This window comes from Sceloporus occidentalis, unplaced genomic scaffold, assembly GCF_023333645.1.
Source record: "Sceloporus occidentalis isolate IW3139 unplaced genomic scaffold, rSceOcc1.0.p SCAF_10, whole genome shotgun sequence".
Classification (NCBI taxonomy): domain Eukaryota; kingdom Metazoa; phylum Chordata; class Lepidosauria; order Squamata; family Phrynosomatidae; genus Sceloporus; species Sceloporus occidentalis.
Window position 1 is genome coordinate 9234187 of NW_028316990.1, and position 26626 is coordinate 9260812.

General features: G+C 46.7%; 1 protein-coding gene across 3 annotated transcripts in view; it reads left to right on the top strand.

The window, feature by feature from the left end:
* Window positions 1-21938, top strand: part of ANKRD11 (ankyrin repeat domain 11) — a 173260-nt gene extending 151322 nt beyond the window's left edge. For 2 of the 3 annotated variants that reach the window (XM_089477103.1, XM_089477105.1), the window contains 8 exons: window positions 375-581; window positions 1896-2038; window positions 2751-2898; window positions 4720-11441; window positions 13644-13742; window positions 13876-14019; window positions 16768-16860; window positions 18519-21938. In XM_089477103.1, coding sequence (XP_089333229.1) covers window positions 375-581; window positions 1896-2038; window positions 2751-2898; window positions 4720-11441; window positions 13644-13742; window positions 13876-14019; window positions 16768-16860; window positions 18519-18704 — 7742 coding nt within the window. In that variant the 3' untranslated portion in view covers window positions 18705-21938. The remainder of the gene's footprint in view (window positions 1-374; window positions 582-1895; window positions 2039-2750; window positions 2899-4719; window positions 11442-13643; window positions 13743-13875; window positions 14020-16767; window positions 16861-18518) is intronic. The other variant, XM_089477104.1, reaches the window with a different exon arrangement.
* The last annotated feature ends 4688 nt before the right edge of the window (window positions 21939-26626 follow it).

Sequence of the window (26626 nt, forward strand, 5' to 3'; positions counted from 1 at the left end):
TAGCTGCTGCAAAAGTCTGTTTGGTGTGCCATCAGTTTCCCCAGGTTTGTATCCTTGCAGCTGGTGAACAGAGACTTCTCTTCCTCCCTTGGTAGATCCTGGGCTCCTTCTTTCTGGAGAGGAGCCCCAGCTGCTTTCTACCGTCTTTGCTTAATCACAGTCTTCCAGTAATGTCTCCATTGTGCGTGCAAAGGCATTCCTTTGCTTCAGAAGATTAACTCCCCCTCTCCCTCCTCCATTCCCCAGAAGCAGTCACCTCTGCTGGAAGGCAGGAGAGTAACTGTATGGCAAGAGCTCCCTCTAAAGGCTTTGGGGCTTGGGGTTTGAAGTGAGCTCCTCCTTCATATGTGCTTTCCCTCCTTCCTTCCTGCCAGCAGTAGATACAACACCAAAGCATCCCTCTCAGTCTACAGTTTGTCAGAAGGGAACTCCTAATTCTGCCTCCAAAACCAAAGATAAAGTAAACAAGCGAAATGAGCGTGGAGAGACCCGGCTGCACCGGGCGGCTATTCGCGGGGATGCCAGACGTATCAAAGAACTCATTATCGAGGGTGCGGATGTCAACGTGAAAGACTTCGCAGGTAACCACTCTGAAAATGAAAGCAGGCGGTGGAGAGAGAAGGGTCAGATTTGTTCCTTGGCTGGGCATTTATAGGAAACACGTTGGCGCCTGCCTGATTACGTTTGCCAGCTTGACCTGGATTAGACGTTTCAGGGGAGTGTGCAGGCAGACAGTTTGGGTGGATTGGAGGGCAGTCATCCAGCTCAGGGATATTTTTTGCAGCTAGTTAGCCCTGCAGTATCATATTTCTGTTAAATGGGATGCTGGTGTTGGAAGATTTAATAGGCTATCCATTGCATTGACTCTGGGAGTCTGCATCTATTTGCAAAATACCAAAACAAACAAACAAAAAAAAAACAAATTCAACTTGGTTATATATTCTTAATTGTAATAGTCCACTTACCCATATTACTTTAACTCTTGGTATTGTCTACTGTTACATTTTCTCCCTTTCCCATTTTTTCCACTTATCAGCTAGATGTTTGCCCCCTCTCTGGCCTGCCTTCAGCCACTGAGGTATGTTAGCTTACTGACATACCTCAGTAAACCTGAAGTTTAGGCCTCCAGATTTGGTTAGACTGCGCTAACATTATCACTTACTATTGGCTGTGCTGTCTACAAGGCTGGTGACAGTTGCAGTGTGGCAAAACTGGAGGGCCCTACACTTCCTGCCCATGCGCTGGGTAGTCCCAATTCATTTCTTTCATAGTTCTGTTAACCTCCCTTTGTCATGAATTTAACAGGCATTTCATCATCTTCACTGGAAGTTAGGTTTTTCTCATAATGGTTGTATTCACAAGCTACCAGATAGTTATTGGAAATTGTCCTAACATCACCCTGAAGAGCTGTAGTTGAGTGCGTCTCAACTACATGTGCATTTAGCATTGCCCCCTGATCAAGATAAGTTCCAGTTGCAAGTCACAATGTTAGACATACCTTTTCTTCATTCATTACTTAAGAGGCTGGAAGCAGTGCGGAGGGAGAGAAGTCCAGCAGTGAGTTTCTTGCAGCATCTCAAAGAAACAGCCTGCCTTTTTTCCTGGCAATTTCAAGTTCAAACCCCACCCACCCCCCAATCCCAGTTATTTAACTTCTGTACTTATTTCTAATGGTGGAGATGGGTGTATACATGGATGAGCTAAATACCACACAGAAGTAGACAAGCTTCTGTGATCTGAAACTAACACAAGGCTTAGAAATGGTTCTGCAGGCAAACCACCGCATTGCTGCCCAGTGCCATCAACTGAAGCCCTGCTGGGTGAAATGGTTACTGATTTGAAGTATGCCATCTGTGTCATATGTGTATGTGCTTTCTTTGTGTATGCCTTTGCAGGCTGGACAGCTTTGCACGAGGCATGCAACCGGGGTTATTATGACGTTGCAAAGCAGTTGCTTGCTGCAGGTGCTGAGGTCAACACCAAGGGCTTGGATGATGACACTCCACTGCATGACGCAGCCAGCAATGGGCACTACAAGGTCAGTTGTGGCTGGGTTTGAAGAGTTGAATATTATATGGGCGTAAACCATCTTCTCTTGTTTTTAACACTCTTAGGTTGGCTTTGCCACCCTCCTAGTTGCTGCTCTTCAGCTGTCTTGCTGTTGAGAATTCTGCTCACTCTGCCCTCCTACTATTGGAAACTTACAATTGAGGATCACTACATCTCCTCCCCATCTTCCCTAATTTCTTCCATTAATACAAATATCAGCTGGTGTCTTGTTGCCCTCCTGATGTGTCACAGTGTTCTTGTGTTTAGGTATCTGGCGTGTAGCTACCTTGTTAAGTTTCGGAGAACAAGACAGATGAAGTGGGTAAGGTGACACCGTATTTAAGGATAACACATTCCCTTATTAGACCAGTGGTGCTTCTTGCCTAGTTTGCCTGAAATAACTGGCAGTGGCCCACAGTCACTACATGATCCCTTTGCAATGAAGGAGGAGGCAGCAGCAGAGGATTCACTGAAGTGCCTTGCACCTGAAGGTTGTGGGTTCCCTTTTTCTGAGCAGCAGACCATGTACCACTCATCATTGGTTGGGCCAGGCTTTGAGCTACATTATGGCCAGCTAATGGTGAGTTGGTTTGACAGCTTTCTCAAGTCTTCAGGATAAATTTAGATCTCTCCTCCTTTGGCTAGAATTGCAGAAAAACACATGACTGATGCTGCTTACTGAGGATTTTGTTTTTGTCTAGGTGGTGAAATTGTTGTTACATTATGGAGGAAATCCTCATCAGCTCAACAGGAGGGGAGAGACGCCATTAAAAGTAGCAAATTCCCCTACAATGGTGAACCTGCTCCTAGGAAAGGCCACCTATCCTTCCAGTGAAGAGAGCTCCACAGGTAAGAGGTGAAGGAGTGACAGAAGTCTGTGGCGTGGAAGACTAGTAGTTACCTGAATAATATGGAGATATAAATAGACATGACACAGCGTACGAGGGCTTGCTGTTTGGATGAATCACGTTTAATCAACTGGAGTCCAAATTACAGGGCACAAACACAACTCCCCAAATGGCAAACCCAGCAGTGATGGCTCTCTGCCGCTGAGCATGAATACAAAAGGAACATGCCCCCGAAGCACATCTGCTCAAGTGCATGAGAGGCCATGCTTTTGGCCTCGTGGCTCTCTCCACCCATGGAGCCTTTAATAATGACCTCCCCCCTGGGGAGAGTTGCACTTTCACCCTGTCATTGTGTGGTCACAACAGCCCCTTTTGAGAAATCAGACACAGCATTCAGCACTGCAGTAAAGGCTACAAGAAGCACTCTAGGTTAATATGAAACTCTCCACATTTAGTTCTTCATGCTACAGTTAGCAGAGCAGAGGGAGACCTTGATGGCTTCCCACCACTTTGTCTGGGTCAGGACCTAATTTTGGTTATAATCTTTTGCCAGAATTGATCTGTGATGCTGAGCCATCACACTCTCCCTCCCCCATGCCAGAGATATGGTCAGTCAGATAACAGGACAACTGTGAAAGGAGAGTTGCAGGCATGGGGTTGTTTGATATTTTATGCTTCCAGTGTACCTTTCTGAACTGTGAAGTTTTAGAAGTAACACAGCAGTTACATACGTGATGTTGGGAGGACCAAGAAGGTTAACGTTAATGGAATAAGACACCTGTGTAAAGTGCATCTGCACTGAGCTGGCACCTATTTCCCTGCCCACAAAATGCCAGCGAAGAAGTGCTTTTTCAGCTTGCTGTCCTAGCCATTTGCTGTCCTCTTTCACAGTCAGCACCATCTGTGCCATTCTGGAGCATCACAGTACACTGTGTGGGTAGATTTGGGACCCAAAAGGGAGGGGATGGCAATATAAACAAATGCAGTAGGGGAGCTTAAAAGGGACTTTGGATAGTACTGCTGTGTAGGCATCTCCGCTACTCCCTTCCCCAAATTGCTTATCAAAGGAAGAGTTATCTTATTTTGCCCAGCATTGGATAAGTGATCCTACAAGAGGGGAGCTGAGGGAGAAATTTGGAAGCAGGGAGCTATTGCAAAGGAACATTGAGGTAACTGTGTGATCTAGATAGCCACGTTCAACCAGGTTTCACCTGTGCCATGCAGGGCTTGCGTGTGTGCACCCTTGAACAAGTGATGGTTTTCCTAGCATTCACCCTTCATGTGTAATAAGGGGTAAGCAATGTGCCCCTACTTTACAGGAAGCCCTTTCAAATACACTATAAAGGTGCAGAAACATTGGAGCCTTACCTTCCTTTTAGAGAGATTGAGCATGACCAGTGCTCGTGTAGCCTTTGTGTGCATGTGTGTCTTTTTAAGCACTTAAGCCAAGGGAGACAGATACGCTGTTTATCTAATAATAGATTGGCACTGCCAATGTCTGGCAATGCTGCAACCTCTGGACACAGTCCCCTTTGAAACAAATGAACTTTACACACAGCAACAGCTCTTACTGGATTTGCACCCTTTCTGCCCAGATGCTCCAAATGGATTCTCGCCATTGACTCCCTGCGCGGCTTTGGCCTTTTATCCCAGAGGACCTCTCAGAGCACCGTGTAGGTAGAGCAGCTACAGCTATGATTTGCACATGGAAGATAGATTATCCATTCAGGTATTGTGAGCAGGTTTCTGTGGAGAATAATGCTAGCTCAAGGTGAAAGTAGTGACTGTACCTCACCTTTGCTTTGTGCTCTTGTTTTCCCAGAGAGCTCAGAAGAGGAAGATGCTCCTTCGTTTGCACCATCCAGCTCCATTGATGGCAATAACACAGACTCTGAGTTTGAGAAAGGCCTGAAACACAAGGCCAAAAACCAGGAGCCCCCCAAAGCCATCACACCGGTCAAGGATGAGTATGAGTTTGATGAGGACGACGAGCAGGACAGGGTCCCGCCGGTTGACGATAAACATCTACTCAAAAAAGACTACAGGAAAGAGACTAAAGCAAACAGTTTTATTTCCATCCCCAAGATGGAAGTGAAAACCTATACTAAAAACAGCACAATCACACCAAAGAAAGCAGCCCATCGCATCCTTTCGGATACTTCGGATGAGGAGGACAGCAGCATCACTGTCGGAGCCGGGGAAAAGCTGCAGCTGACCACGCATTCCATCCCAGCGACCAGCAAGTCTCGAGAGCCATCCAATGCCAAACAGCAGAAGGAGAAAAACAAAGTGAAGAAGAAACGTAAGAAGGAGGCAAAAGGCAAAGAGGTTCGGTTTGGCAAAAAAAATGAAAAGTTTTGCTCCTCTGAGTCAGAAAGCGAGAACTTGGAAAGTGAGGAGGATGACAGAGACTCTGTACAAAGTACTACCTGTGTAAAGGACTCTAGGATAGTTTTAAAGGACTCTTCTTTGTTTAATTCCCTTTCTGCCTCCTCCGCCTCTTCTCATGGGAGCTTGGGTTCACAAAAGCATAACCCTACCCTTACTGATCAGCACTCCAAACACTGGAGGACAGACAACTGGAAAACGGTCTCCTCTCCAGCCTGGTCGGATGTCAGTTCCTTATCGGATTCGACAAGGACGAGGCTGACCAGCGATTCGGACTACACGTCGGAGGATTCGAGCCTGGAATCCTTAAAGCCCGTGCGGAAGAAGCAGGAGCCCAAGAAGCGCACCCAGCATGGGGCGGCCGTCGTCGTGGTGGAGAAGAAGAACTCCTTCCATGCCAACGTTGAGGGAGCGATTCCAAAGTTGGACAAGGAGGGGAAGGTGGTCAAAAAGCATAAAACGAAACACAAAAACAAAGAGAGAGGTAACCAGTGCCCTGCCACCCAAGACATTAAAATTATCAAAGCCTTTTCTTTTGACTATGAGGACACTAAACAGAAGCCCGAGAAGGCTTTGATCATAGAGGCAGAAAACCCTGTTGAGAACAAGCTCAGGGTTTCAAAGCATGAGAGGGAGCACTTCAAGAAGGAAGACAAATTTCTGAAAACTAAATCCGAGGAGAAGGAGTGGCTGTTTAAAGAGGATGCTGGGAAAAACTCCAAAGAGGAGAAATCCTTGAAAAAAGCCCGGGAGGCAAGTAAAGAGGTCAGTAAATCTTTCAGAGAAGATAAGGCCAGCAGATTGGAAAAAGAGAAACCCATCAAGGAGAAATCTCCCAAAGAGGAGAAGCCTCGAATACATAAAGAGGAGCGGAAGAAGAAATCCAAGGACAAGCAATTTAAGGCTGAAAAGAAAAACGAACCGAAGGAAGAAAAAACAGCAAAACCAGAGAAGGAGAGAGCCATAAAAGAAGAAAAGGAGAAATGTAAAAAAGACAAAAATTACAGAGAAGAGCCCAGCTTTGAAGAATTCACTAATAAAAACCAGTTTTTGGAGAACGAAGACACAAAGTTCAGCCTCTCAGATGATCAGCAAGATCGGTGGTTTTCAGATTTGTCCTCTGACTCTTCCTTTGACTTCAAGGGAGAGGACAGCTGGGATTCGCCAGTGACCGACTACAGGGAAATAAAAAACGACACTGTGGCAAAACTCATCATTGAAACAGTGAAGGAGGAGATAAAAGACAAGAAGCGGGAAAGCAAAGCAAAGGACAAGAGAGAGTACAACGAGAAGCGCAGCGAAAAAGATGCTTTCCTTAAAAAGAAAGAGCGAGAATACACTGAGCGGAACTCTGACAAGAAAAAGGACCCAACTGAGAAGCATAAAAATATCCCCAGCTATCTGCCAGAAAAGAAAAGGAAAGATTCTGCCGAAAGCTTTAAAGAGAGAAAGGAGAAGGAAGCCAGCGAAATTACCAGGGAGCGAAGAGACATGTCTGATGGTTCTAAAGACAGAAAAGACATTAAAATTAAACAAGAGGAGTCCTACAGGGATGAATTTAAGGACTATGGCTGTGAAGCATTCTTCAAAGAGAAATCTGATCCCGAATTTAGTGGGAAAAACGTAGAGACCTGGGAACGGCATCACTCAGGAAAGGAGAAGAAGGATGCATTGGAGAAAGATAAGAAAGAAAAATTAAAAACAGAAAAATACAAGGAGAAATCCAAAGCTGAGGACAAAGAGCGAAATGAGAAGACTCTTTCTGAAAAAAACCAGAAAGACAAAGAATTAGATAAAGGTTTTAAAGAGAAGAAAGATACAAAGGAGAAATATAAAGAACCTCACAACAAAGACAAAGAGAGGAAGGCTTCCTCGGATCAGGTGAAAGAGAAGAAGGAGAAGAACTTTTCTGGGGATAGGGATGACTTCCACGAGAGGAGAGAGGAGAAAAAAAGCCGGGAGAGGACCTGGTATAACATCTTGGACATTTTCACCGATGAAAGCGAGGATGAGAAGGATGACTACAGCCTGAGTGGATTCAAATTTGGAGAGGGCATTGGGGGTGAAATGCACCGGCTGGATGGCCTGCAAGACAAAGAGGATGGCCTGGTAGCCGAGAGAGACCTTTATGTCCCCGAAAAACACAGGAAATACTCTTCAGATAGGCCACATTCTGCTGAGAAGCAGAAGGACAAAGAAGCCAAAGAGAAGAGGAAGGACAAAGGCCTAGCAGAGAGTGGGAAGGAGAAGAAAGAAAAAAGCTCCCTGGAAAAACACAAAGAGAAGAAGGAGAAAGATTCGGTGGAGAAGTACAAAGATAGGAAAGAGCGAGCCTCCATAGACTCTGTCCAGGAGCGGAAGACCAAGCAGAAGCTTCCCGAAAAAGCGGAAAAGAAACATGCTGGGGAAGAGAAAGTAAAGAGCAGACATAAGGAAAAGCTTGATAAGGAGTATACCAGGGAAAAGCGGTCTTCCAAAGGGGGAGAGTCAGAGAAGAGTATGCTTGAGAAACTGGAGGAGGAAGCCCTCAACGAATACAGAGACGATTCCAATGATAAAATCAGCGAGATTTCTTCTGACAGCTTCACGGACAGAGGGCAAGAGCCAGTTCTTGCTGGTCTCTTTGAGTCTTCCAACCTTTCTCTTGCAGATGCTTCCGAGGAGAAATTCAAGGAGTCCCTGCCTTTGCCTTGCCTGCCAGACAAACTCAAGGAAAAGGAGCGGCACAGACATTCTTCATCATCCTCAAAGAAAAGCCACGAAAAGGAAAAAGCAAAGAAAGAGAAAGCAGAGAAAAAAGATAAAACAGATGAGTTTAAAGACTCCGGCAGCAGGAAGGATTCCATTCAGTATGACAAGGATTTTGCAACAGATGGAGACGGCTTTGGCGTTTCCTATGGCACGAAGGCCGAGGCTGAAGAAGAAGTGGATAAAAACACAGAGTACTTGTTTTCTGAAAAAAAGGACAAGAATGACTCGGAAAGAGAACTTCCAAAGAAGTCAGAAAAGGAGAGAGCCTACAGCTCCAACGCACCCAGCACAGCCAAAGAGAAGAAAAAGAGGGAGAGGCACAAAGAAAAGTGGAAAGAAGAGAGGGAGAAGCACAAAGACAAACACACCGATGGGTTCTTCAAGCACCACAAGGAGGAGCAGAAGTCGGTCAAAGACAAGGACGGCTCTCAGGTGATCTCTGCAAAAGACAAATCTAAAGAGGAGCCGCCCAAATTTAATGATCTCAAAGTGAAAGACCGACTCAAGGAAAACCAAGAAAAGGACAAATCGGAGTGTATTAAAATGAGCAACGGGAATGATAAAATCACCTTATCCAAAGAGAGCAACAAGAAAGACAGGCCCAGGGAAAAGCTCTTGGGGGACGGCGACCTCATGATGACCAGCTTTGAGCGGATGTTGAGCCAGAAAGATCTCGAGATTGAGGAGCGCCACAAGAGGCACAAAGAGCGGATGAAACAGATGGAGAAGATGAGGCATAGGTCTGGAGACCCTAAACTAAAAGACAAAGCCAAGGCCAATGAAGAAATGCGTAAGAGGAGCCTGGATTTGAGTACAAAGAAACCTCTTGCACTTGACACTCAGTTGAAGGACAAAAAAATCAAAGACGTAGGCCCCCTTGCTCCCATAGTGTCTCTGGATAGCAAGCCCCAACCCACAGTCGGAGTGGATTCCAAGGACTGGATAGCCGGCCCTCAGTTGAAGGAGATCTTACCGGCTTCTCCGAGGCCGGATCAGAACAGGCCCACGGGAGTCCCAACCCCTGCCTCTGTCGTTTCTTGCCCAAGCTATGAAGAGGTGATGCAGACACCCAGGACCCCCTCCTGCAGCAATGAAGACTATACAGATCTGATATTTGACTGCGCCGACTCCCAGCATTCACTACTCATCTCCACCATGTCTATGAATGCTTGCTCTCCATCCTTTTTTGACAGATACTCGAATCCTTCCAGCGGATTCGCCGAGAACCCAAGTCAGACCCCAACTAGAACCATTCCCTCCACAAATCTTCACCGTTCCATGTCTGTGGATATCAGGAGAGCACCAGAAGAGGAGTTCAGTGTCGGGGACAAATTTTTCAGGCAACAGAGTGTCCCAGCCACGTCGAATTATGACTCTCCAGTTCAGCACTTAATGGAGGAAAAAGTCCCTCTTCCTTCTGTTCCCATAGAAAAGTTCCCGTGTTTGTCTCCAGAATATTACTCACCAGAATATGGTGTCCCATCTCCTAAAGTGGAGGCATTGCATTGTGCACCAGGAACTGTGGGCAGTGTTGTCCATTCTCCCGAAAGTGTGTTTTCAGGACTGCAAGCCAAATCTTCCCCTTCTCATAGAGATGAGCTGCTTGCCCCATCTGTTGAAAGTGCTCTCCCACCCGATCTTGGCCTGCCTTTGGATGCCACAGAAGAGCAACAGGCCACCGCTTCCATTATGCCCCCAGAGTCCAGCTTTTTACCACCGATTGAGGAGAATGAGTTTGACCAGAACAGCACTGAGTGGGAGAACGCTCCAAAAAGAGCCCTGGAACCTCTTGGGCCTCCCAGCTTGATAGGCAATCCCTCTGAGCATCCTGTCAGCTGGTCCATGGGATCAGAGTTGCTCATGAAATCTCCTCAGCAGGTCCCTGACTCCCCAAAGCCCTTTTCTTCTCCAGATACCATGCATCCTACGCCAGCGCCTTTCATTGCTGCAGATTCCCTCTATCCCAGCTCCCCTATTTCATATCCCATCTCAGTGATTGAATCGGGGCTGGAGAAGGCAAAGGAAAACGCTGAAGGAGCAATTCCAGCAGAAGTAGCCACCGCAGAACAACAGGCTCCATATGCAGATTCCCCTGTAAGGTTGGACACTTTCTTTAGTAGCACCAAATCTGTCCCAGAAGAGGCATCTGACACACCATTGCAGCCAGCGAGCATGCCAGCAGAATCCCAGGTGGAGGCGGTTAATACTCTTGAAAAAGAGAATTACTTGGAGAACAGCACCATGGCCCCAGGGAACCCCGAGGAGCAGGTCACGTGGCCTGATCCGTTCGCAAATTCAGAAGATGATTTGGACTTGGGACCCTTCTCTTTACCAGAATTGCCATTGCAGACAAAAGACGTTCCAGAGGCTGAAATGTCAGAGGCTGAGGCAGCTGAAGGAGGTCATGCAACCACATCCGAAACGGGAGCTGCTGTGCTTGCAGATGTTGGGGTATCTTTGGGGTCTGCAGAGAATAAAGAGGAGCTAACTCTGAACCATCCCAACATCCAGACTGGGGAACCAGAAGTGCAAGTTGATGAGCCAAAGTCAGATGAGATTTCAATAGACATTGGGTCAGAAACATTAAGTGCTCCAGAGCTGAAGAGTGTAGAAGAGTCAGAGACTCCCCAGAATATTCACGAAGCAACAGCAGCAGATCTTGCTCAGTTGGAGACCAAGAAGGTGGAAGCCAACTGCGAAGAACCCTCCTCAGTTGCTCTTGTGTCGGAAATTGGCTCTCAAGCTGGTGTGTGCCAAGCCCCCAAGACTGTGAGCTCTGATGTTCAAGAGGTGGCGGCAGTCAGGGGCGCCAACCAGGCCCCTCCTTCCCAGGTTGAGGTGCCACCAGGGAGTGTCCAATTGGAAACCACAGAACCACCACCAAAACCAGTTCCCGAAACTCCAAAGCCCCCCAAAATAGAAGAGATCCCACAACGGATCACCAGGAACCGAGCCCAGATGCTTGCCAACCAAAACAAGCAGAATGCCGCTGCTTCTGAGAAAGAATACCCTCCTCCTGCCTCTGCACCCACCACGCGGGCAAAGGGGCGTGTCACAGAGGAGGAAGACCCCCAGGCCCAGCACCCACGGAAGCGCCGGTTCCAGCGCTCCAACCAGCAGCTGCAACAGCAGATCAACACCTCCACCCAGCAGACGCGGGAGATGATCCAACAGACACTGGCGGCAATTGTGGACACCATCAAGCTGGACGACATTGAGCCTTACCACAGCGACAGATCCAATCCATACTTCGAATATCTACAGATTAGGAAGAAGATTGAGGAGAAGCGGAAAATTCTCTGCTACATCACTCCCCAAGCGCCCCAGTGTTACGCCGAGTATGTCACCTATACGGGCTCCTATCTGCTGGACGGCAAACCTTTGAGCAAGCTGCACATTCCGGTGGTGAGTAGTAATCCTCTGCTGCTTCCTCTCATTGCTAGCTTCATAAGCTTTTCAGTTGCGGAAACATACTGGCACTGTTTACCCTCCCAGCGTCACTGGGACATATTGCAGCCCTGGGAAGATATTTCTGAACCCATTTATTTTGGATGAGGCCCCAGGTCGAGTGATGGACTTGGCTATACTTCTGTGTCACAGGGAAAGGCCCAAAGCTTCCTGAAGCTATGCTACCAAAACCCTCCTGGCAAGTTCAGACTGGTCCAATGGAAAGAAGGGAACATAGCAAGAACGTTAAAAGTCTGTAAGGAGACTGACAGCTCCTTTTTGCCATTTGAAGGGAATACATGAGTGGCTGAACCAGTTGGTGACTGGCTTTGTAGAGTGGTGTGTTGGAACAAAGTTACACTGAACTAAACATAGAAATTTTAGATAGAGATTGGAAGCTTATCCCAGCAATGGCATAACAAATCCTCCCTCCCTCTCTCTCATACTTAGTTGTCGTTGTGTGCCTTCAGGCCGTTTCTGACTTACGACAACCCTAAGGCTGGGATTTGCCTTTGTCATCCTCTAAGGCTGAGAGAGTGTCACTTGCCCAAGGTCATGACCAAGTGGTAGTTCAAATCCTGGTCTTCAGAGTCCTAGTCCAGTGCTCAAACCATTACATCATACTAACTCTGTCTCTCATGCTTGCCTATACACCAGTTTTGCAGGTAGTCTGTATTTAAGTATCTGAGAAGGGGAAACTTAAGTATAGCTTAGTCACATGTTTTGTATGCAGAAGTTCAGCCCTTGCTGTCCAGTTACCTTTGGGCATGTTTCTTGCCTGACACCCTGAAGAGCTCTTGCAAGTCAGTGCAGACCAGCAATGGTCTTTGCACATCACCTCACCATCACCCAGGTTGTTTTTGTGCCCCCCAAATGCCCTTCCATAGCTGAAACAAAATATGGCCAGGAAAGAAGGAGAATCACCACTTTTTGATAGTGAAAAATTAGACCTTCGACCCCCTGGGCTTGGGCACCCCTAGACACTACTGAGCTCTATGGACCAGTGCTCTGATTGAGCTTCCTAAGCAAATACAAATGGATGGAAATGAGAACTATACATGCAAGGTTGGAGATGTTGCTCCCTTTATCAGCAGCAGGTCTGAAAGGACAGAGTCCTTGTTTGCACTGAGGCTTTGCTTTCAAGTGTGCCCTCCAGCTCCTTGGCTTGGTACTGACACTGTGCAATGGGGCAGTATGCTCCTGTTGGGAGATGTGGGCTACTAGGCTCTAAAGGGAGCTAAATTCAAGCCAAAGTGCTGGGTTGGCTTTGGTACCCTGCTGAAGCAGATACTGAGCTGTGTGTAGAGCAGAGCCAAGGTCCTTACAAGTGTGCTTGTAGGAAGCCTCGCAGGCAGCTGGTAAGTGGGCGGCAGCAGTGTTTCCTCCTCGTTCCTCCATGGAGCAGTCCGTTCCCTACTTGCTGCTTTCCATCCTTCGCCAGATCAGGGCCTCCTACAGTGGAACAGCTTTTACCATGTGGGGAAAGGCCTCCCCGCACCCCATGAAGCTTAGCTGTCAATGCTCCTGAAGTCAACAGAACAGCAAACCAAGGCTTTCCTGATAAAAAAGCAAAGGGTGCAGCTCTGAGTGTTATGCCCCTCGGCTTCAGAGCAAGCGGACCAGAAGCGAAGAGGAGGATAGCTTGGCACCAGAGCAGCCTGTTGTCTGCCATATTGGGAACAGGGTAGGGGGAGTGGGGAATGGAGGGGAGAGAGGTAGGCACTCTGGTTTTATGCAAGGATCAGGGACTCAGAGCTACCTCTGCCTCCTTTGGGAGACCCACATACAGCTTGGAGATTTTCAAGGGCAGGAGGTGTCTGGGGATAAGTAGGGCATGACTGAGGAACTGAATGCATGCTCAGAAATGCTGCATAAGTTATTAACAACCTCTTTGCTAGTGTATCAGAAAAAGGGGCATCTGCCAGGTGGACTAGTGGCGGTAATAGTGTTTTTATTCATTTATATCCCCACACAAGGGGAATTGTAACCCTGGCTGTGCCCTGCTTTGTAAATAGTGCTCTTGCAGCTTGGTCCCAGCCTTACTGTAATAGGAGACATCGAGACAGGATTAGCTCTTGAGCATGTGCAGATCTGAGACAGAGGACAGTTGCTGGAAGGAGCCAACATTTGTGACAGTGTTCTGCTTTGTGTACCTTTCAGATCGCACCCCCTCCATCCTTGGCAGAGCCCCTCAAAGAGCTCTTCAAACAGCAGGAAGCAGTCCGTGGCAAGTTGCGGCTCCAGCACAGCATTGAGCGGGTAACAGCAAATGCCTGGAGGGGTCTGGGGGCTGTTGTGGGAGCAAAGGAAGGGTGCCTTCCCCACTGCCTTGGCAGAAGAGGGGATCTCTTTGCTCCTGCTGACTCCATCCTCCTCTGTCCTCCTTCTGCAGGAGAAGCTGATTGTGTCATGTGAACAAGAGATTCTGAGGGTTCATTGCCGGGCAGCGAGGACGATAGCCAACCAAGCTGTGCCCTTCAGCGCCTGTACCATGCTTCTGGACTCAGAGGTGTACAACATGCCTTTGGAAAATCAGGTCAGGGCCCGGTTCTCTGGTGTTCATCTTTCTCCCCAGATTCTTCTTTGCAGGTGTCTGGAATTGTAAGGGGGTGGGGAGCTAAGGAAGCAAAAGTGAGGCTTTTCTCACCAAAGTGGTCCTAACTGCATCGTCACACATGCATTGGCTATGTGCCTCTGGAGCCATTTTATATACCTTGAATAATTTTCCAGAGGAGTGGTGGGATGGGGGGCAAGGTGTAGGAAGAGTCTCTCCCAATTTACGTGACTGACAGTGCTGGTGATCTAACACCAAAACTGCATACACACATACACACACCTGGCTGCCTGGCCTTGGCCATTCTTCCTGATAGGTCAGTTGTGTTGCATTCAGATTCTTCCATAAGAACTGAAAACCTGCAGAGGAAGGCCTGTGCCTGAAACTGCTCTCTCTCTCACACACACACACTCAGTAGCTTAGAAAATGCTGCTTGAAGATTTGAAGCTATGACTTACAGAAAAAGAGAGAGAGAGAGAGAGAAAGAGAGAGAGAGAGAGAAAATACATGCCAGAGTGGTTGCAGCCAAAGCATTCTGAGACATCAGCACCTCCTGCTGGCTACGCACTTTGAGGCTGCCTTGCTTGCTTGCCATAAAGCTTGTCATTTCAGTGGGAAGCAGACTGCTGCATTGCAGACATTGGTCCCCATGCACTAGACAGGCCTGGGGGAATGAATTCATTAGCTATCCATCGTATTGATCTCTTGCATCTGATTTAGAACCCACCAGCTCCTAGGACAAAAAGGAGAGAGAGAGAGAAAAAATAGGAATGTAATAGAGATGGTTTCTGCCTCATGGTAGCTGCTTGGGCTGAGCAGGGGGAAGGGGAGAGGACAAGGGGAAAAGAGACTGTCAGAGAAAAAGCAGAATAAGACCCTCCATGTCATTTGCTTGTGGCCCAGACAAAGAACTGCTTGCAATGGAAGGTGCAAAAATAGCATGCCCTTTACCTGCATATCTGAGGCTGTTCTGTGAGGCCAGACTCACATATGCATGAGTGTATGAAATAACTGGAGATTTATTATAGCCTGTACAGGCATATCTCACATAACCAAACCTCTGGCAAAGAATGTCCTTTCTACAGAGTCCTTTCCTCCCTGCCCAGACCCCCATTTCCCTTTTCTCCTCTGTTTAGATGGAATTTTTAAAGCAACTTTGGCATTGAGAAGATGGTGAAAGAGGGCTGGAGAAACACAAACTTTGGGTGCCAGGTTGCAGCAGCATGCCTGCATTAAACAATGCAATAAAGCTTGAGCTGTGAAAAAGTGGGATTCTCCCCTAGCCAATCCTACTGTACTTGGGTGTGCCAGCAGATACAAACAGATAACAGCGGCTGCATGCATGGACATCGAAACAGAGAACAAGGGGGGAAAGGCAGATGAGCCTCCCCCAACATGTTAAAGAAGCATAGATTTGCACATTTGGGCAGCAGAATGGAAATTGAAAGAAGATTACAGGTTGGCAAAGGACAAAATAATCCCTAGATGCATTTTTGAAGAAAGCTTCAAACGGTCTCTAGAAGGTTCAAAATGTTTTTGCCTACTTATGCAATGCTTACCTAACCTGGTTGTTTAAATCAATGAGGTTTATCACACTGAGATTTTTAGAGTTTTTGCAGGTCAGTTCCGATGTGACTGCACTTCCAACAATGTGGATTCACGTCAGAATGTGAATGTGTTATCAGATGAGATTCCTTTCTATGGGTGCTCCTTCCATGGGGCTTCCACAGTGATTCCAAAGTGACCCCTCATTTTGATAAAACCGAAAAAAAGTGACTTCACAGAATTCGCATTTAAGCTCACTTCGATTTCACTTGGAATTGGTCTGGTGTGGAAAACCAATCCAATGTCACCCCCCCTTGGCCCCCTGCGTCCTGCTCTGTCATTCCCTTCCTCCTCCTTCAGCCCATCTCACCCCCTCTGCCACCCTGCCACCCATCCCATCATCCTCTGCCTTCTGCATCCCGATCCTGGCTCCAGAGACCCCCAGCGACCTATCCTATCATCCTCTGCCTTCTCCTGCATCCCGATCCTGGCTCCAGTGATCCCCAGCAACTTATCCCATCATCCCTCGACTGCTCCGGCATCCCCATCTCACCCTCTCTGCCAACCTGCCACCTGTCCCATCATTCCCTGACTGGACCTTCATCCCAATGAAGGATGACAGCTAAGGAGGGGGCAGGGGACAGTCTCCAGAGCCCCACTGAGCATGCCCAAGGATACCGATTCGAAACGTTGAACCCTCTGGTGTGGTAATACTATGTGCACTCACTCTGCTTTGCTTGAATCCTCATCACATTACTTGCTTGGAATAGAACTGACCGCTTCCCTCTCAATTCGGAAGGGCAACAGAAAGGCAACCAGGTGTGGTAAAACATAACGTTTTAACCTTAATTCGCATTGCTAGACAGGAGTGACTCTGGATCTGGTGTGAAAAAAAATCACGCTTTGCATTGCTAGAACAGGAGTGACTGCGGATCTGAGCTGCAACCCCCCCCCCCCCCCCATGTGTGATAAGGTCCAATATGTATGCGTATTGCCTATTGTGAACAAAGAGGCTGCTGAAACTTGTTGTTTGTTGAGCAGGGATTAATCCTGATGCTTTCCATGTTAATTCTACCTCTGGTACCACATCTTCTGTTCAAGAAGCAGTGTCCAGGAACATACCTGCTAACTGAGTTATACCTGTATATACCTGCTCCAATTTGCCTCCTCCTTACTTTCTTTCAGGGAGATGAAAACAAATCTGTCAGGGACCGTTTCAATGCCCGCCAGTTCATTTCCTGGTTGCAGGATGTGGATGATAAATACGACCGGATGAAGGTGAGCAGCAAGGCTAAGGTTGGTGGGCAAGGGCAGCACAAGAGTACCGGGGGGGGGGGCACTTTTAGGGGAGAGTTGTTTTGGCCAGGCAAGTTCCTGCCAGTGGTTGCTTGAAAGGCAGAAACTTCTCCTGGGTAAAGTGTGGAATGATGTTTCCTTAGAAGAGCCAGGCAGGTGAAGGGGAAGTAATTTTGATCCCAGAACATCTCCCTGAGGCAGCTTGCTTCTTCCTCATTTGTTGTATCCGCAGAGAGTTTCCCCAGTTCAGGCAAGGACTTTGTCCTGCTGGAGAATCTCTCCCACCAGCAGAGCTTCAAAAAGAACAGCTTTACTTTTGCACCATCCTTTTTTTTCAATCACCCTGCATTTTTATTAGGCCTGATAACAAAGCAGAGAGCAAAACCAAAGTGTCAATTGCCCACCATCTTGGTCTTGGTTTCCCCAGATTTGTGTGCTCTGAAGCATGCCTGGTCGCTAGGTAACAAAATGTATAGAAAGAAAGAGGAGGTTTTGGGAAGGGTGTCAGGGGTCAGAATGCAGGGGGGCAGGGGTCAATTGGCAACCAAGGGAAAAGAAAGGAGTGAGTGAAGCGGGGAGTAGGGTAGCATGGAGGTCAGGAGGAATAACATTGTGCCAGGGTCAGGGACCCAAATGGAGAAGGCACAGATGCCCACATGAAGCAGCAGCATGTCAATGGACCCTTGCATGGATGTAACATTCACATAACAGTGACTTCCCACTCCCCTTTTCAGCTGATCAGTTTGCACCACTGAAGTACTACAAACATGGGGAGAGTCTCATGGATCCTGATGACCCTTACAAGAGATTTTCCCTCCAGACCACCATTGGATCACTTCTTGGTGTAATTTAGCAGTGTTTTTGCTGTCATCCCAAATTTAAAAAAAACAACTACCAAAACATAACATACACAGCCCTGAAAGGTCTGCAAGGGTTTGTGTAGCCCTAGCAAGTGCTGAATCTGGGTTGTTTATTTAGCAGCCAGAGGTTTAAGTGACTGGTGGCTTGGGAAGGAACCTGGGTAAAAAGCATGCAGATTCATTATGAACCATTCCACCAACCCAGTGGTGGCTATTTTGTGGTTGAATCCATAACCCCTTTCCAGAAGAGTTCAAAATGTGTCCACAGGCTCAGAGATTAAGGGCCCCTGCACACTTATGGGCTGAGCTGACAATGCAGATTCTAACAGGCTTGCTATACAGAAAGCCTTTCCATGGAAGAAGGATGTAGTCATCCTCATGATGATAAACACATAGTTTTTATACTTATCTTACAAAGATGCCCTTCGGTTGGGGGATAAAGAGGGGATTATTGGCTTGTTGGATGGGCAGTTGCAATTCTTGAAATGTTGTGGGCAGCTGTGAGTGGGAGTGCTTTTGCAAACAAAACCTCCTACTTCAGCCTCCATTGAAGCATGCCTCCTTTTTTTGGCTTGAAAGTGGGACTGGTTATTGAGCATTTTATGCCTGCCTTTCTGATGTGACACATGGGACAGAGAGAGATGGAGCTTATTAGATAAAAACTTATGGGCAGGTTTATGTATGAGAAGAGATACTTCCTGAACTGACCTCAACCTGACAGTGGGTTAATCTGCCTCTTCCCACTCCCTCACTTTGGCTTTGCTTTTCTGTCCTGTCCAGACGTGCCTCTTGATGCGGCAGCAACACGAAGCGGCAGCCTTGAACGCGGTGCAGCGGATGGAGTGGCAGCTGAAAGTGCAGGAGATGGACCCTGCCGGGCATAAATCCCTCTGTGTCAATGAGGTGCCCTCCTTCTATGTGCCAATGGTAGACGTGAATGATGACTTTGTGCTCTTGCCGGCATGACAGTACCAGGCCTGGAGACATTCTTGCTGCAAACTGGCACGGGTGGGTGCCCACCCCCACTACCGTCACCCCGAGAACGGGGGCAGGTGCTCACACACCCCTCAAACCGCTTGCTGATGAATCCCTAGTCAGATGAGGAGGAAGCAGAAAATCAACGGGAACACTTAAACAGAACAGACAAAAGCAAAACACAAATGGCACTTTCTTCGCAACTGCCTCCCCGCGCACCAGGGGAAGGGGAGGAGCGGCTCCTTTCACCCCAGCCGCTGTGGCGGAAGGCAGACAAGCAGGCAGGCCGGCAAGCTGGCAGCCGGCTAACCCGCACACAGCGGCCTGTACAGGACTGGAAGGCGGGGAAGAGACTGATGGAAGCAGGGAGCAGGAGGAATCCTGGGACAGTCTCTCTGCAGTGCATCAGCCGCCAGGCTGGCCAGAGGCAGCCAGCCGGCCCCATTGGCGCAGCATTTGCGATCACAGCCGTTTTCAGCGCTTCGATCTTTCCGTTTGCCCGCGGGTGGACCACGCCTTGGAGGCTACCTGAGGGTGGGTTGGGAGTTCCTGGGGAAGGGCAAGGCAGGGTAGGGAGGGGGAGATCTTTCGCTTCGCATCAATAGCATTGATTGACGAGGGAAGCCTGCCGCAAGACCCGCGCGGTCAGACTGGAAAACCGGGGTGGCATTTGGGGTCGCCCTCAGAACCACGCCGGAGGCAGCAGGCGCCCCACCAAGCACTGTCAAGTAAGTGGCGCAGAGCAAGGACTTTGCCGTTCTGTTTTTAAAATGGAGTAAAATCCGTATGGTTTATATATATATATAAATATATATATAAATATATATATATATATTTTCCTTTAATCTTGGGCATTTTGTTTCTCTTTCTGAGAACGTAACTTGAAAAAAAAAAGAAAAGAAAAAGATAAAGCACTACAAGAGCCAATACTCGTATAAAGAGAAAATTGTATCCCGTAAAAGTTGTACAGTTTTATATACATTAACAATGTACTTTTTGCTGCCTTCTAGATAATTTATTTTGCAACACATTACTGCACAGTTGTAAATAACTTATGTACTGTAACATCACTTTCAGTCATGTGTAAAGAAATAAATTAATTAAAATGATCTTTGTATGTATAGTTCACGCTAGGCAGCATTCCCAACATTCCCTTGCCTTTCCCCCTTCTTTTTGCCGGCTCATTGTCCCCAGGATGGAAAAGCGGCACCCCTTCCAATCCCAAAGGCCAAAAGGATCATGTAGATCCAGGGCCAGCAGAAACAGCTCAGCAGCCACTCACAATGATTTTTCAGAGGGTCGAGCAAAGGGCCATTCGTTTTCCAGAGGCTTCTAGTTCAAACGTTCTCAGGGTACAAGCTGTTGGAAGTTTTAACATAGGGAAGTTTAATCACTCTGACTCTGCCAACTTTCCCCTCAAGAACGTGAGACAAGGCCAGAGTGTGCCTCCTGAGCTGGATTGCAGCCATCTCCCTCCAAGAGAAGTTGACACAAAAGGACGTTGCAGGACTTGTTTCCTGAATCTGTACCCTTCTGGAGAGGAACGCCTAGAGTTCAGAGGTAGCAGTTGGTTTTATGGGCTCCCTGCGACAGCAGAGAGCGGTTGATGCTTTGGTTAGCTGCATTTTATGGGAGAAACGTAGAGGATTGTGCATGCTTATCTCTTGTTTGCTTACTGGGCCAGTGCAGGGAAAGAGATTTAAACCAGGCCAAGATGATACAGCAGAATGCCAGCCGAGTTGGACTCTGGGGTCTGCCTCTTTCCCCATTTGCAGTACAATGTTTTCTGAGAGGCCCTTGGTGCTTTGCACCATTTGGAAAGGACCCATTGCTTGGGCAAGGCATTGCTGTATTGTATGCCACCTCTCCTACGTTTTTGCCCAACAGAAGTCCCAGCCATGGCAGAATATTTATGGGATTGCTGTTGCCTGGGGCTACTTGACAGCGCCCGGTCCTTGGCACATGTCCATGCCTGCGCACACTGGCACTTGGTGACCACTAGATGTGGCAAAGCATGTGTCTTAGTTAAAAGCCATTCTCTTCAGTGCCTGATCAACCCTGCCCTCCTCTCCCTCAAAGTGTGGCCCTACATAACTCTGGTAGGAGTTCCCCCCAGTTTAAGAACGGGAAAGAGGATCTACATTGGCACCAAACCAACTCCTCCTGTGGCATTGCCCTTCTCCTGCCCAGCCTTGAGCCACTAAGTACCACCACTCCATAACCTGGAATATCCCTTTACTAAGAAACTGTGGAATGTGCATGGGGTGCAATGAAGGGAGGGGAGAGAAAGGGACTGTTAGCAAGCCACCAGCCCCATATTATTGTAGGGCAGCAAAGTTCCTATTGAAACATGGTGTAATGGAGGGAAACCCATTTCTATTTAGCTATTTTACAGGGAAGAGAACTCCTTGCCAGAGCAAAGAGATGTCAGTAGGGTGCTGTCATCCGTTTTTCTTTTTTTAACACAAGAATAAACCTAAACCTTTACTGTCCAAGATTTTGATTGAAATTTAATCATTCTTCAAGGAAACCCACTGGGGACTTGACTTCGGCTGCATCTGTGCTGCAGGAAGAATCCACTTTGGCACTGCTTTACGTGCCATGGCTCCATGCTATGAAACTATAGTTTTGGGAGACGTTTAGCCTTTTCCGTTGGAGAGCTTTGGTGCCACAACAAATGACAATTCCCAGGATTGCATAGCATCAGGCCACGGCAGATAAAGCAGTGTCAAACCACATTGATTCTACAGTGCGGATGCAGCCTCTATCATGGCTTAACGTTGCTTTCAGTGGGCCTGTTTTAAGTGTGACTAAACCCGGATCCAATTCCGGGGACTGTAAGATTCCACCTTTATTTGGTTTTTGGAAAGGTCAGACAGGGGAAGGGGTTTCAGTGGAAAGCTTGTACAAATTTCCCCCTGCCGTTCTTATAAACCTCAGAGGGATCATGACTTGGACAGCAAAAGATGCCAGCTGCATCATTCTCCCTCATTCTCCTTTGGGTCCGAGTTCAAAACATCCCCAATTCCTCCCTCCTCTTCCTGCAGATCCCTTGTTTGTCTTTCACTCCGCATCCAAACGAGTCGCTCCTGAGAAAGTTTGCACCCTTCATAGATCCAGGTCTGTGTGAGGAGAGGTTTTACATGTAAGTGCTAGCGATTCCACCATTTTAGGGCCATTGAAAGGGTGACTGGCCTTTGCCCATCCCAAGGAAACCCTCACTAGCCATTAGGCTGGGTTTTTGCATGAGATCATTTTTCAAAATATGCTTTTCAAATATTATTATTTTCAAATCCAGGAGCACTTGAGAGGAGCGGCTTGTTCAGGGAGTTCATCTTGTTCTCAACCCGGGAGAAAAATCTCCCTCCAAAAAAGACCCACATAGAGATGGAGTTAACGCTAGAAACCTACAAAGCAAAAACAAAAATACAGTAATGGAAAGATTTTTCCCAAAATAGATTTTTGTGGGTTTTTCTGGCTCTGTGGCCATTTTCTAGAAGAGCTTATTCCTGACGTTTCGCCAGCAGCATCTGTGGCTGGCATCTTCATCTCAGACGCGAACCATCAGGAATAAACTCTTCTAGAAAATGGCCACAGAGCCCCAAAACCCCACAAAAATCTATGGATGCTGGGCATGAAAACCTTCGACTTCACTTTCCAAAAAAATCCACCCTCAGGTTAGGATAATAGCCGAAAAACCCACCTTCGGTTTAGAAAGTCTCTCTCTTTGCCAATTGGCGCATTGGTGTAAATCCTTTTTCCTTTGTCAAAAGACTTCTCCACACATGAATACATGTACATAAATGTTCACAGGTCAACTCACACCCTTCTATTTGTACCTCGTGCGACTTGGTGTAGAACGTGGGGTTAAAGCAGCGGAAAGGTGCGCCGTCTGTAATGTAAACCATGTAAATGTTCCTTTCTCTACCTTCTTTCTCTCTCTCTCTCTCTGCCCCCTTCCTTCCCCCTTCCTCCTCCTTTTTTTACCAATGTAGTTTATGTACATATTTGTTTGGCGGTGCTGGTGCTGCCCATGTCACTTGCTCTGCCACCACACAGACTGTCCTTTGAGCTGTACAACTTCCTGCGGAAAGAGACAAAACACAAAAACAAAGTGCATAGAGATGTTATTTTCTACCGTTGCATGTACAGAGAGAAGCGCAGAGATGCTGTTGTCCCTGAGAGATCATGTTCAGAAATAAATTTTTATAAAAAAGGAAAAATGCCAGTGTCTCCAAAGGGCTCTTCATTGCCTCCGCTTTGCAGAAAGGATTTCGGTCGCATCCTGGGATGGGGAGGGACACCTCTTCAACCTCTTGTTGGTGTTGTTTCCGACTGATGGCAACCCTATCATGGGTTTCCCTGGCAAGAGAAAGGAAGCTTGCCCTTGCTTCCCTCTGAGGCTGATGTCCAAAGCACACGGCAGAAATGAATAATCCGGCTTGATACTAGGGCTCAGTGCTAGGGAATTCTGGGTACTGTATATGTGTGTGTGTGTGTGTGTGTGTGTATTACAGTGTTCAGTGCTAGGGGATTCTGGGCACTATAATATAGATTGATTTTAATAATTTGATTGTGTTTTATGTGTTTTAATTCGGGGGGCTAGGGATTTGTTATGTTATGTTTTTATGATTGTTACCCGCCTCAATCCTTTGGGGAGAGGCGGGCTATAAATAAATAAATAAATATTAATATTATATTACATTACTATAATATTCTGGCCACTGTAATATGTGTGTGTGTGTGTGTGTTTGTGTGTATAATAACACACATACACCACACACACACACACACACATATTACAGTGACCAGAATTCCCTACAACTGAGCCAGGGCAGTTAGAGTATGTGTATATATATCTGTGTGTGTGTGTATACACAGTATATATATATTCTAGGCACTATACACACACACACTCACACACACTAGGCAGTGTAATATATAACATATATAATAATATATACAGTATTACATATATATTACATACATTATATTCTATGCACTGTAATATACACAGCTACAAATAACAACACAACACAACACAATCGTAATTTGAAAACAGGCAAACAAACACGCCCAAAGTGCCTCCTCTCTCTCCTCTTGTCTGGAGCCTCTGCTTGCAAACCATCTTCCTTTTGACGTTGTCCCACATCTTCTCTCCCGACCGATTCCCTCTGTTTCATTTATGGTAAGATCTCTAATGAATCTATAATCGTTTTGTGAGCTATTTAGCCTTCTCTGTTAGAGAGAGCTCTGGTGCCACAATAAACGACAATTCCCAGGATTCCCTAGCAGTTAAAGCAATCTCAAACTGGATTATTTCTGCAGTCTATTTTGGACCTGAGAGAGTATGACTTGCCAAGCAAGGGTTTCTTTTCTGTTTTTATTTTGCTTCGTTTTTTATGCCGCCTTTTCCTTAGAAAGGGACCCAAGGCAGCTTATGGATAAGAACATTTTAAACTCAAACCCTGGCCTCCAGAGCCATAGTCCAACACTCGAAACCACTAGGCCACGCTGTCTTCCCACTAAGAAGGTAAGAAGGTAGGTAGTTCTTACCTTCCTTTATTCTGCATCTTCTTTTTATATGCCTTGGTCCATGGCCATTAAGAAGCACTTTGGAGCTTTATATTTTCCAGTGTACATTCAAAGGCAGAACAAGGGCTCTCCTGCTTTGCTTGACTAACCTCTGCAAACACAAAAACCACAAATGGGATTTAAGGTGGAGTCACCTGAAGTTGTGATGGATGCCAGGCAGGGAAAAAGGGAGGAGACACTTCTAGCTTTGCGCCACAAGATGTCGCCAGAGGTCTGCAAAAGGGATGCAGGAGTTTGGCCAGAAAAGCTGATCCCAGTCAGACCAGTAAGGCTTAGCTTCTCTTTCCAGTTTCGCCATCATAGTCCTCTGCATTTGCAGCTTTTGCATTTTCATATTTTACAATCTTATCTCATTACCCCCCAGTTTTGACACTTCTTTCCATTTTCCTTCCTCTTTCGGGTTGCCTTTCTAGTTGCATACATTGATAAATCATCTAACATGGCTACAGCATTTCCTTTTATTTACCCATTCATCTATTGACGGTATTGTATTTGATTTCCAATGTTTTGCATATATCATACGGGCGGCAGTTATCCTATAAAGTAGTACACTCTGTTGTCGAATCAATCCGTCGATTCGGGTCGCAAACCGATGTATTTGTAAGTAGGAATGAGGCCTATGTTTCAGTGATGATTTGAACCCTGGTCTCCCGGAGTTTTAGGAGTCTGTCACATGGGGAAAATCCTATGCAAATACGGGGGTTTAAATGGGGGAAAACATGCCAAAGTGGCTTGGTTTTCACACAGCATCATTGTTAAACTAATGTTAACCCAAGCAGAAAGTGGAGAGAAAGTAGACAAAAGCTGCTCCTTTTTACTTTTGGAACATCCCCAAAGTAAAAAGGAACCACTTTTGTTTACTTTACATTTTGGTCAACACACATTTAACAACGACACGTGTGGAAATCAACCCGCTTTTGTGGGTTTTTTCTAGCTTTTAAATCCCACTTTTGCATGGGATTTCCCCCGTGTGATAAACTCCGTCGGGAAGTACTCAAACCACGGCATCACCCTGGATTTCTGTTAGGTGTTTGTTGTTGTTGTGTGTCTTTAAGTTGTTTCCAACTTACGGTGACCCTAATGCAAATCCAATGGTCAAACCAAGGTGCCCATTTCATTTATTCCTTGGGTTTCCATTATGCCCCTCTTCAGGGAACATAATTTGGAACAAGATGCGCTCTGGCTGGATAGTATTTCGACATTACTTAACATAGGTTCCCTATTTTAAACAAAAGTGAGCCGTTGCATTTGCACCCGCAGTCCCTGTCCTCCTTCAAAGGAGAAGGCGGGCGCATGATTTGCGCAACCGGCGGCCTGCAGTTTCTTCATTTGGGGCCTTTTTGTGGCCAAAATGGTGAAAGGGCTCATTCTTTGCGATGAGGAAACAGGAGGAAGGAGGAACGTCCACAGCTCAAAAGAGTTTTGCAAGGAAGGTATCTGAAGGCACAGGAGCACAACCTGAACACACACACACACACACACACACACACACACACACACACACACACGTGTCTCTTAATAATAAAATATATATTAAAAATTAATAATAATAATAATAATAATTTATTTATACCCCACCTCCCTGTTTAGATTGACTGACATTAAAAGAACATTAAAATACGATAGAACACAATATCCCACAAACACACCTACCTACAATAAAACCAATGCAATTTAAATTATTAAAACAAATCAAATGATCTATAGAAGAAAAGGCAGAAAAGGAAAAAGGGAGGAGGAGGGCAAAGGAAAACCCGGCTAACAAACCGGAGCATGGTTCTTAAAACATTACAAAGGAGTGATCAAAATAGGTGGCTAAAAGGGAAACGATGTTCTGTAGGGACAGGGAGCAACAGAACTTGGGAACGATGATGATGATGATGATGATGATGCTTTAGAAGCCGCTCCATATGTTCCCACCTGAATCCTTCAAGACCTTTTGGTTCTCTTGTTGCTGGATAGACGGATTCTGCCCAAAAGTCTCAGGCCAAGTTTCTTTCCCTTGAGACAAATGTGACCCAGGTTCCCCAAATTCATCTGCAAAGACTGCCATTTTGCCAACAGAGGCCTTTAAAGGGGGCACTTGGCTGGCATCATTTTGGTTGGGCTAATAAAGTTATTGGTAGCCAGCATGGTGGAATGGTTTGAGTGTTGGACTACAACCAGGGTTCAAATCCTGGCTCAGCCATGTAAACCCATTGGGTAAAAGATGCCGGCGAAACGCCAGGAATAAACTCTTCTAGAACATGGCCACAGAGCCTGAAAAACCCACAAAAAACTATGGATGCCGGCCATGAAAGCCTTCAAACTCACCATTG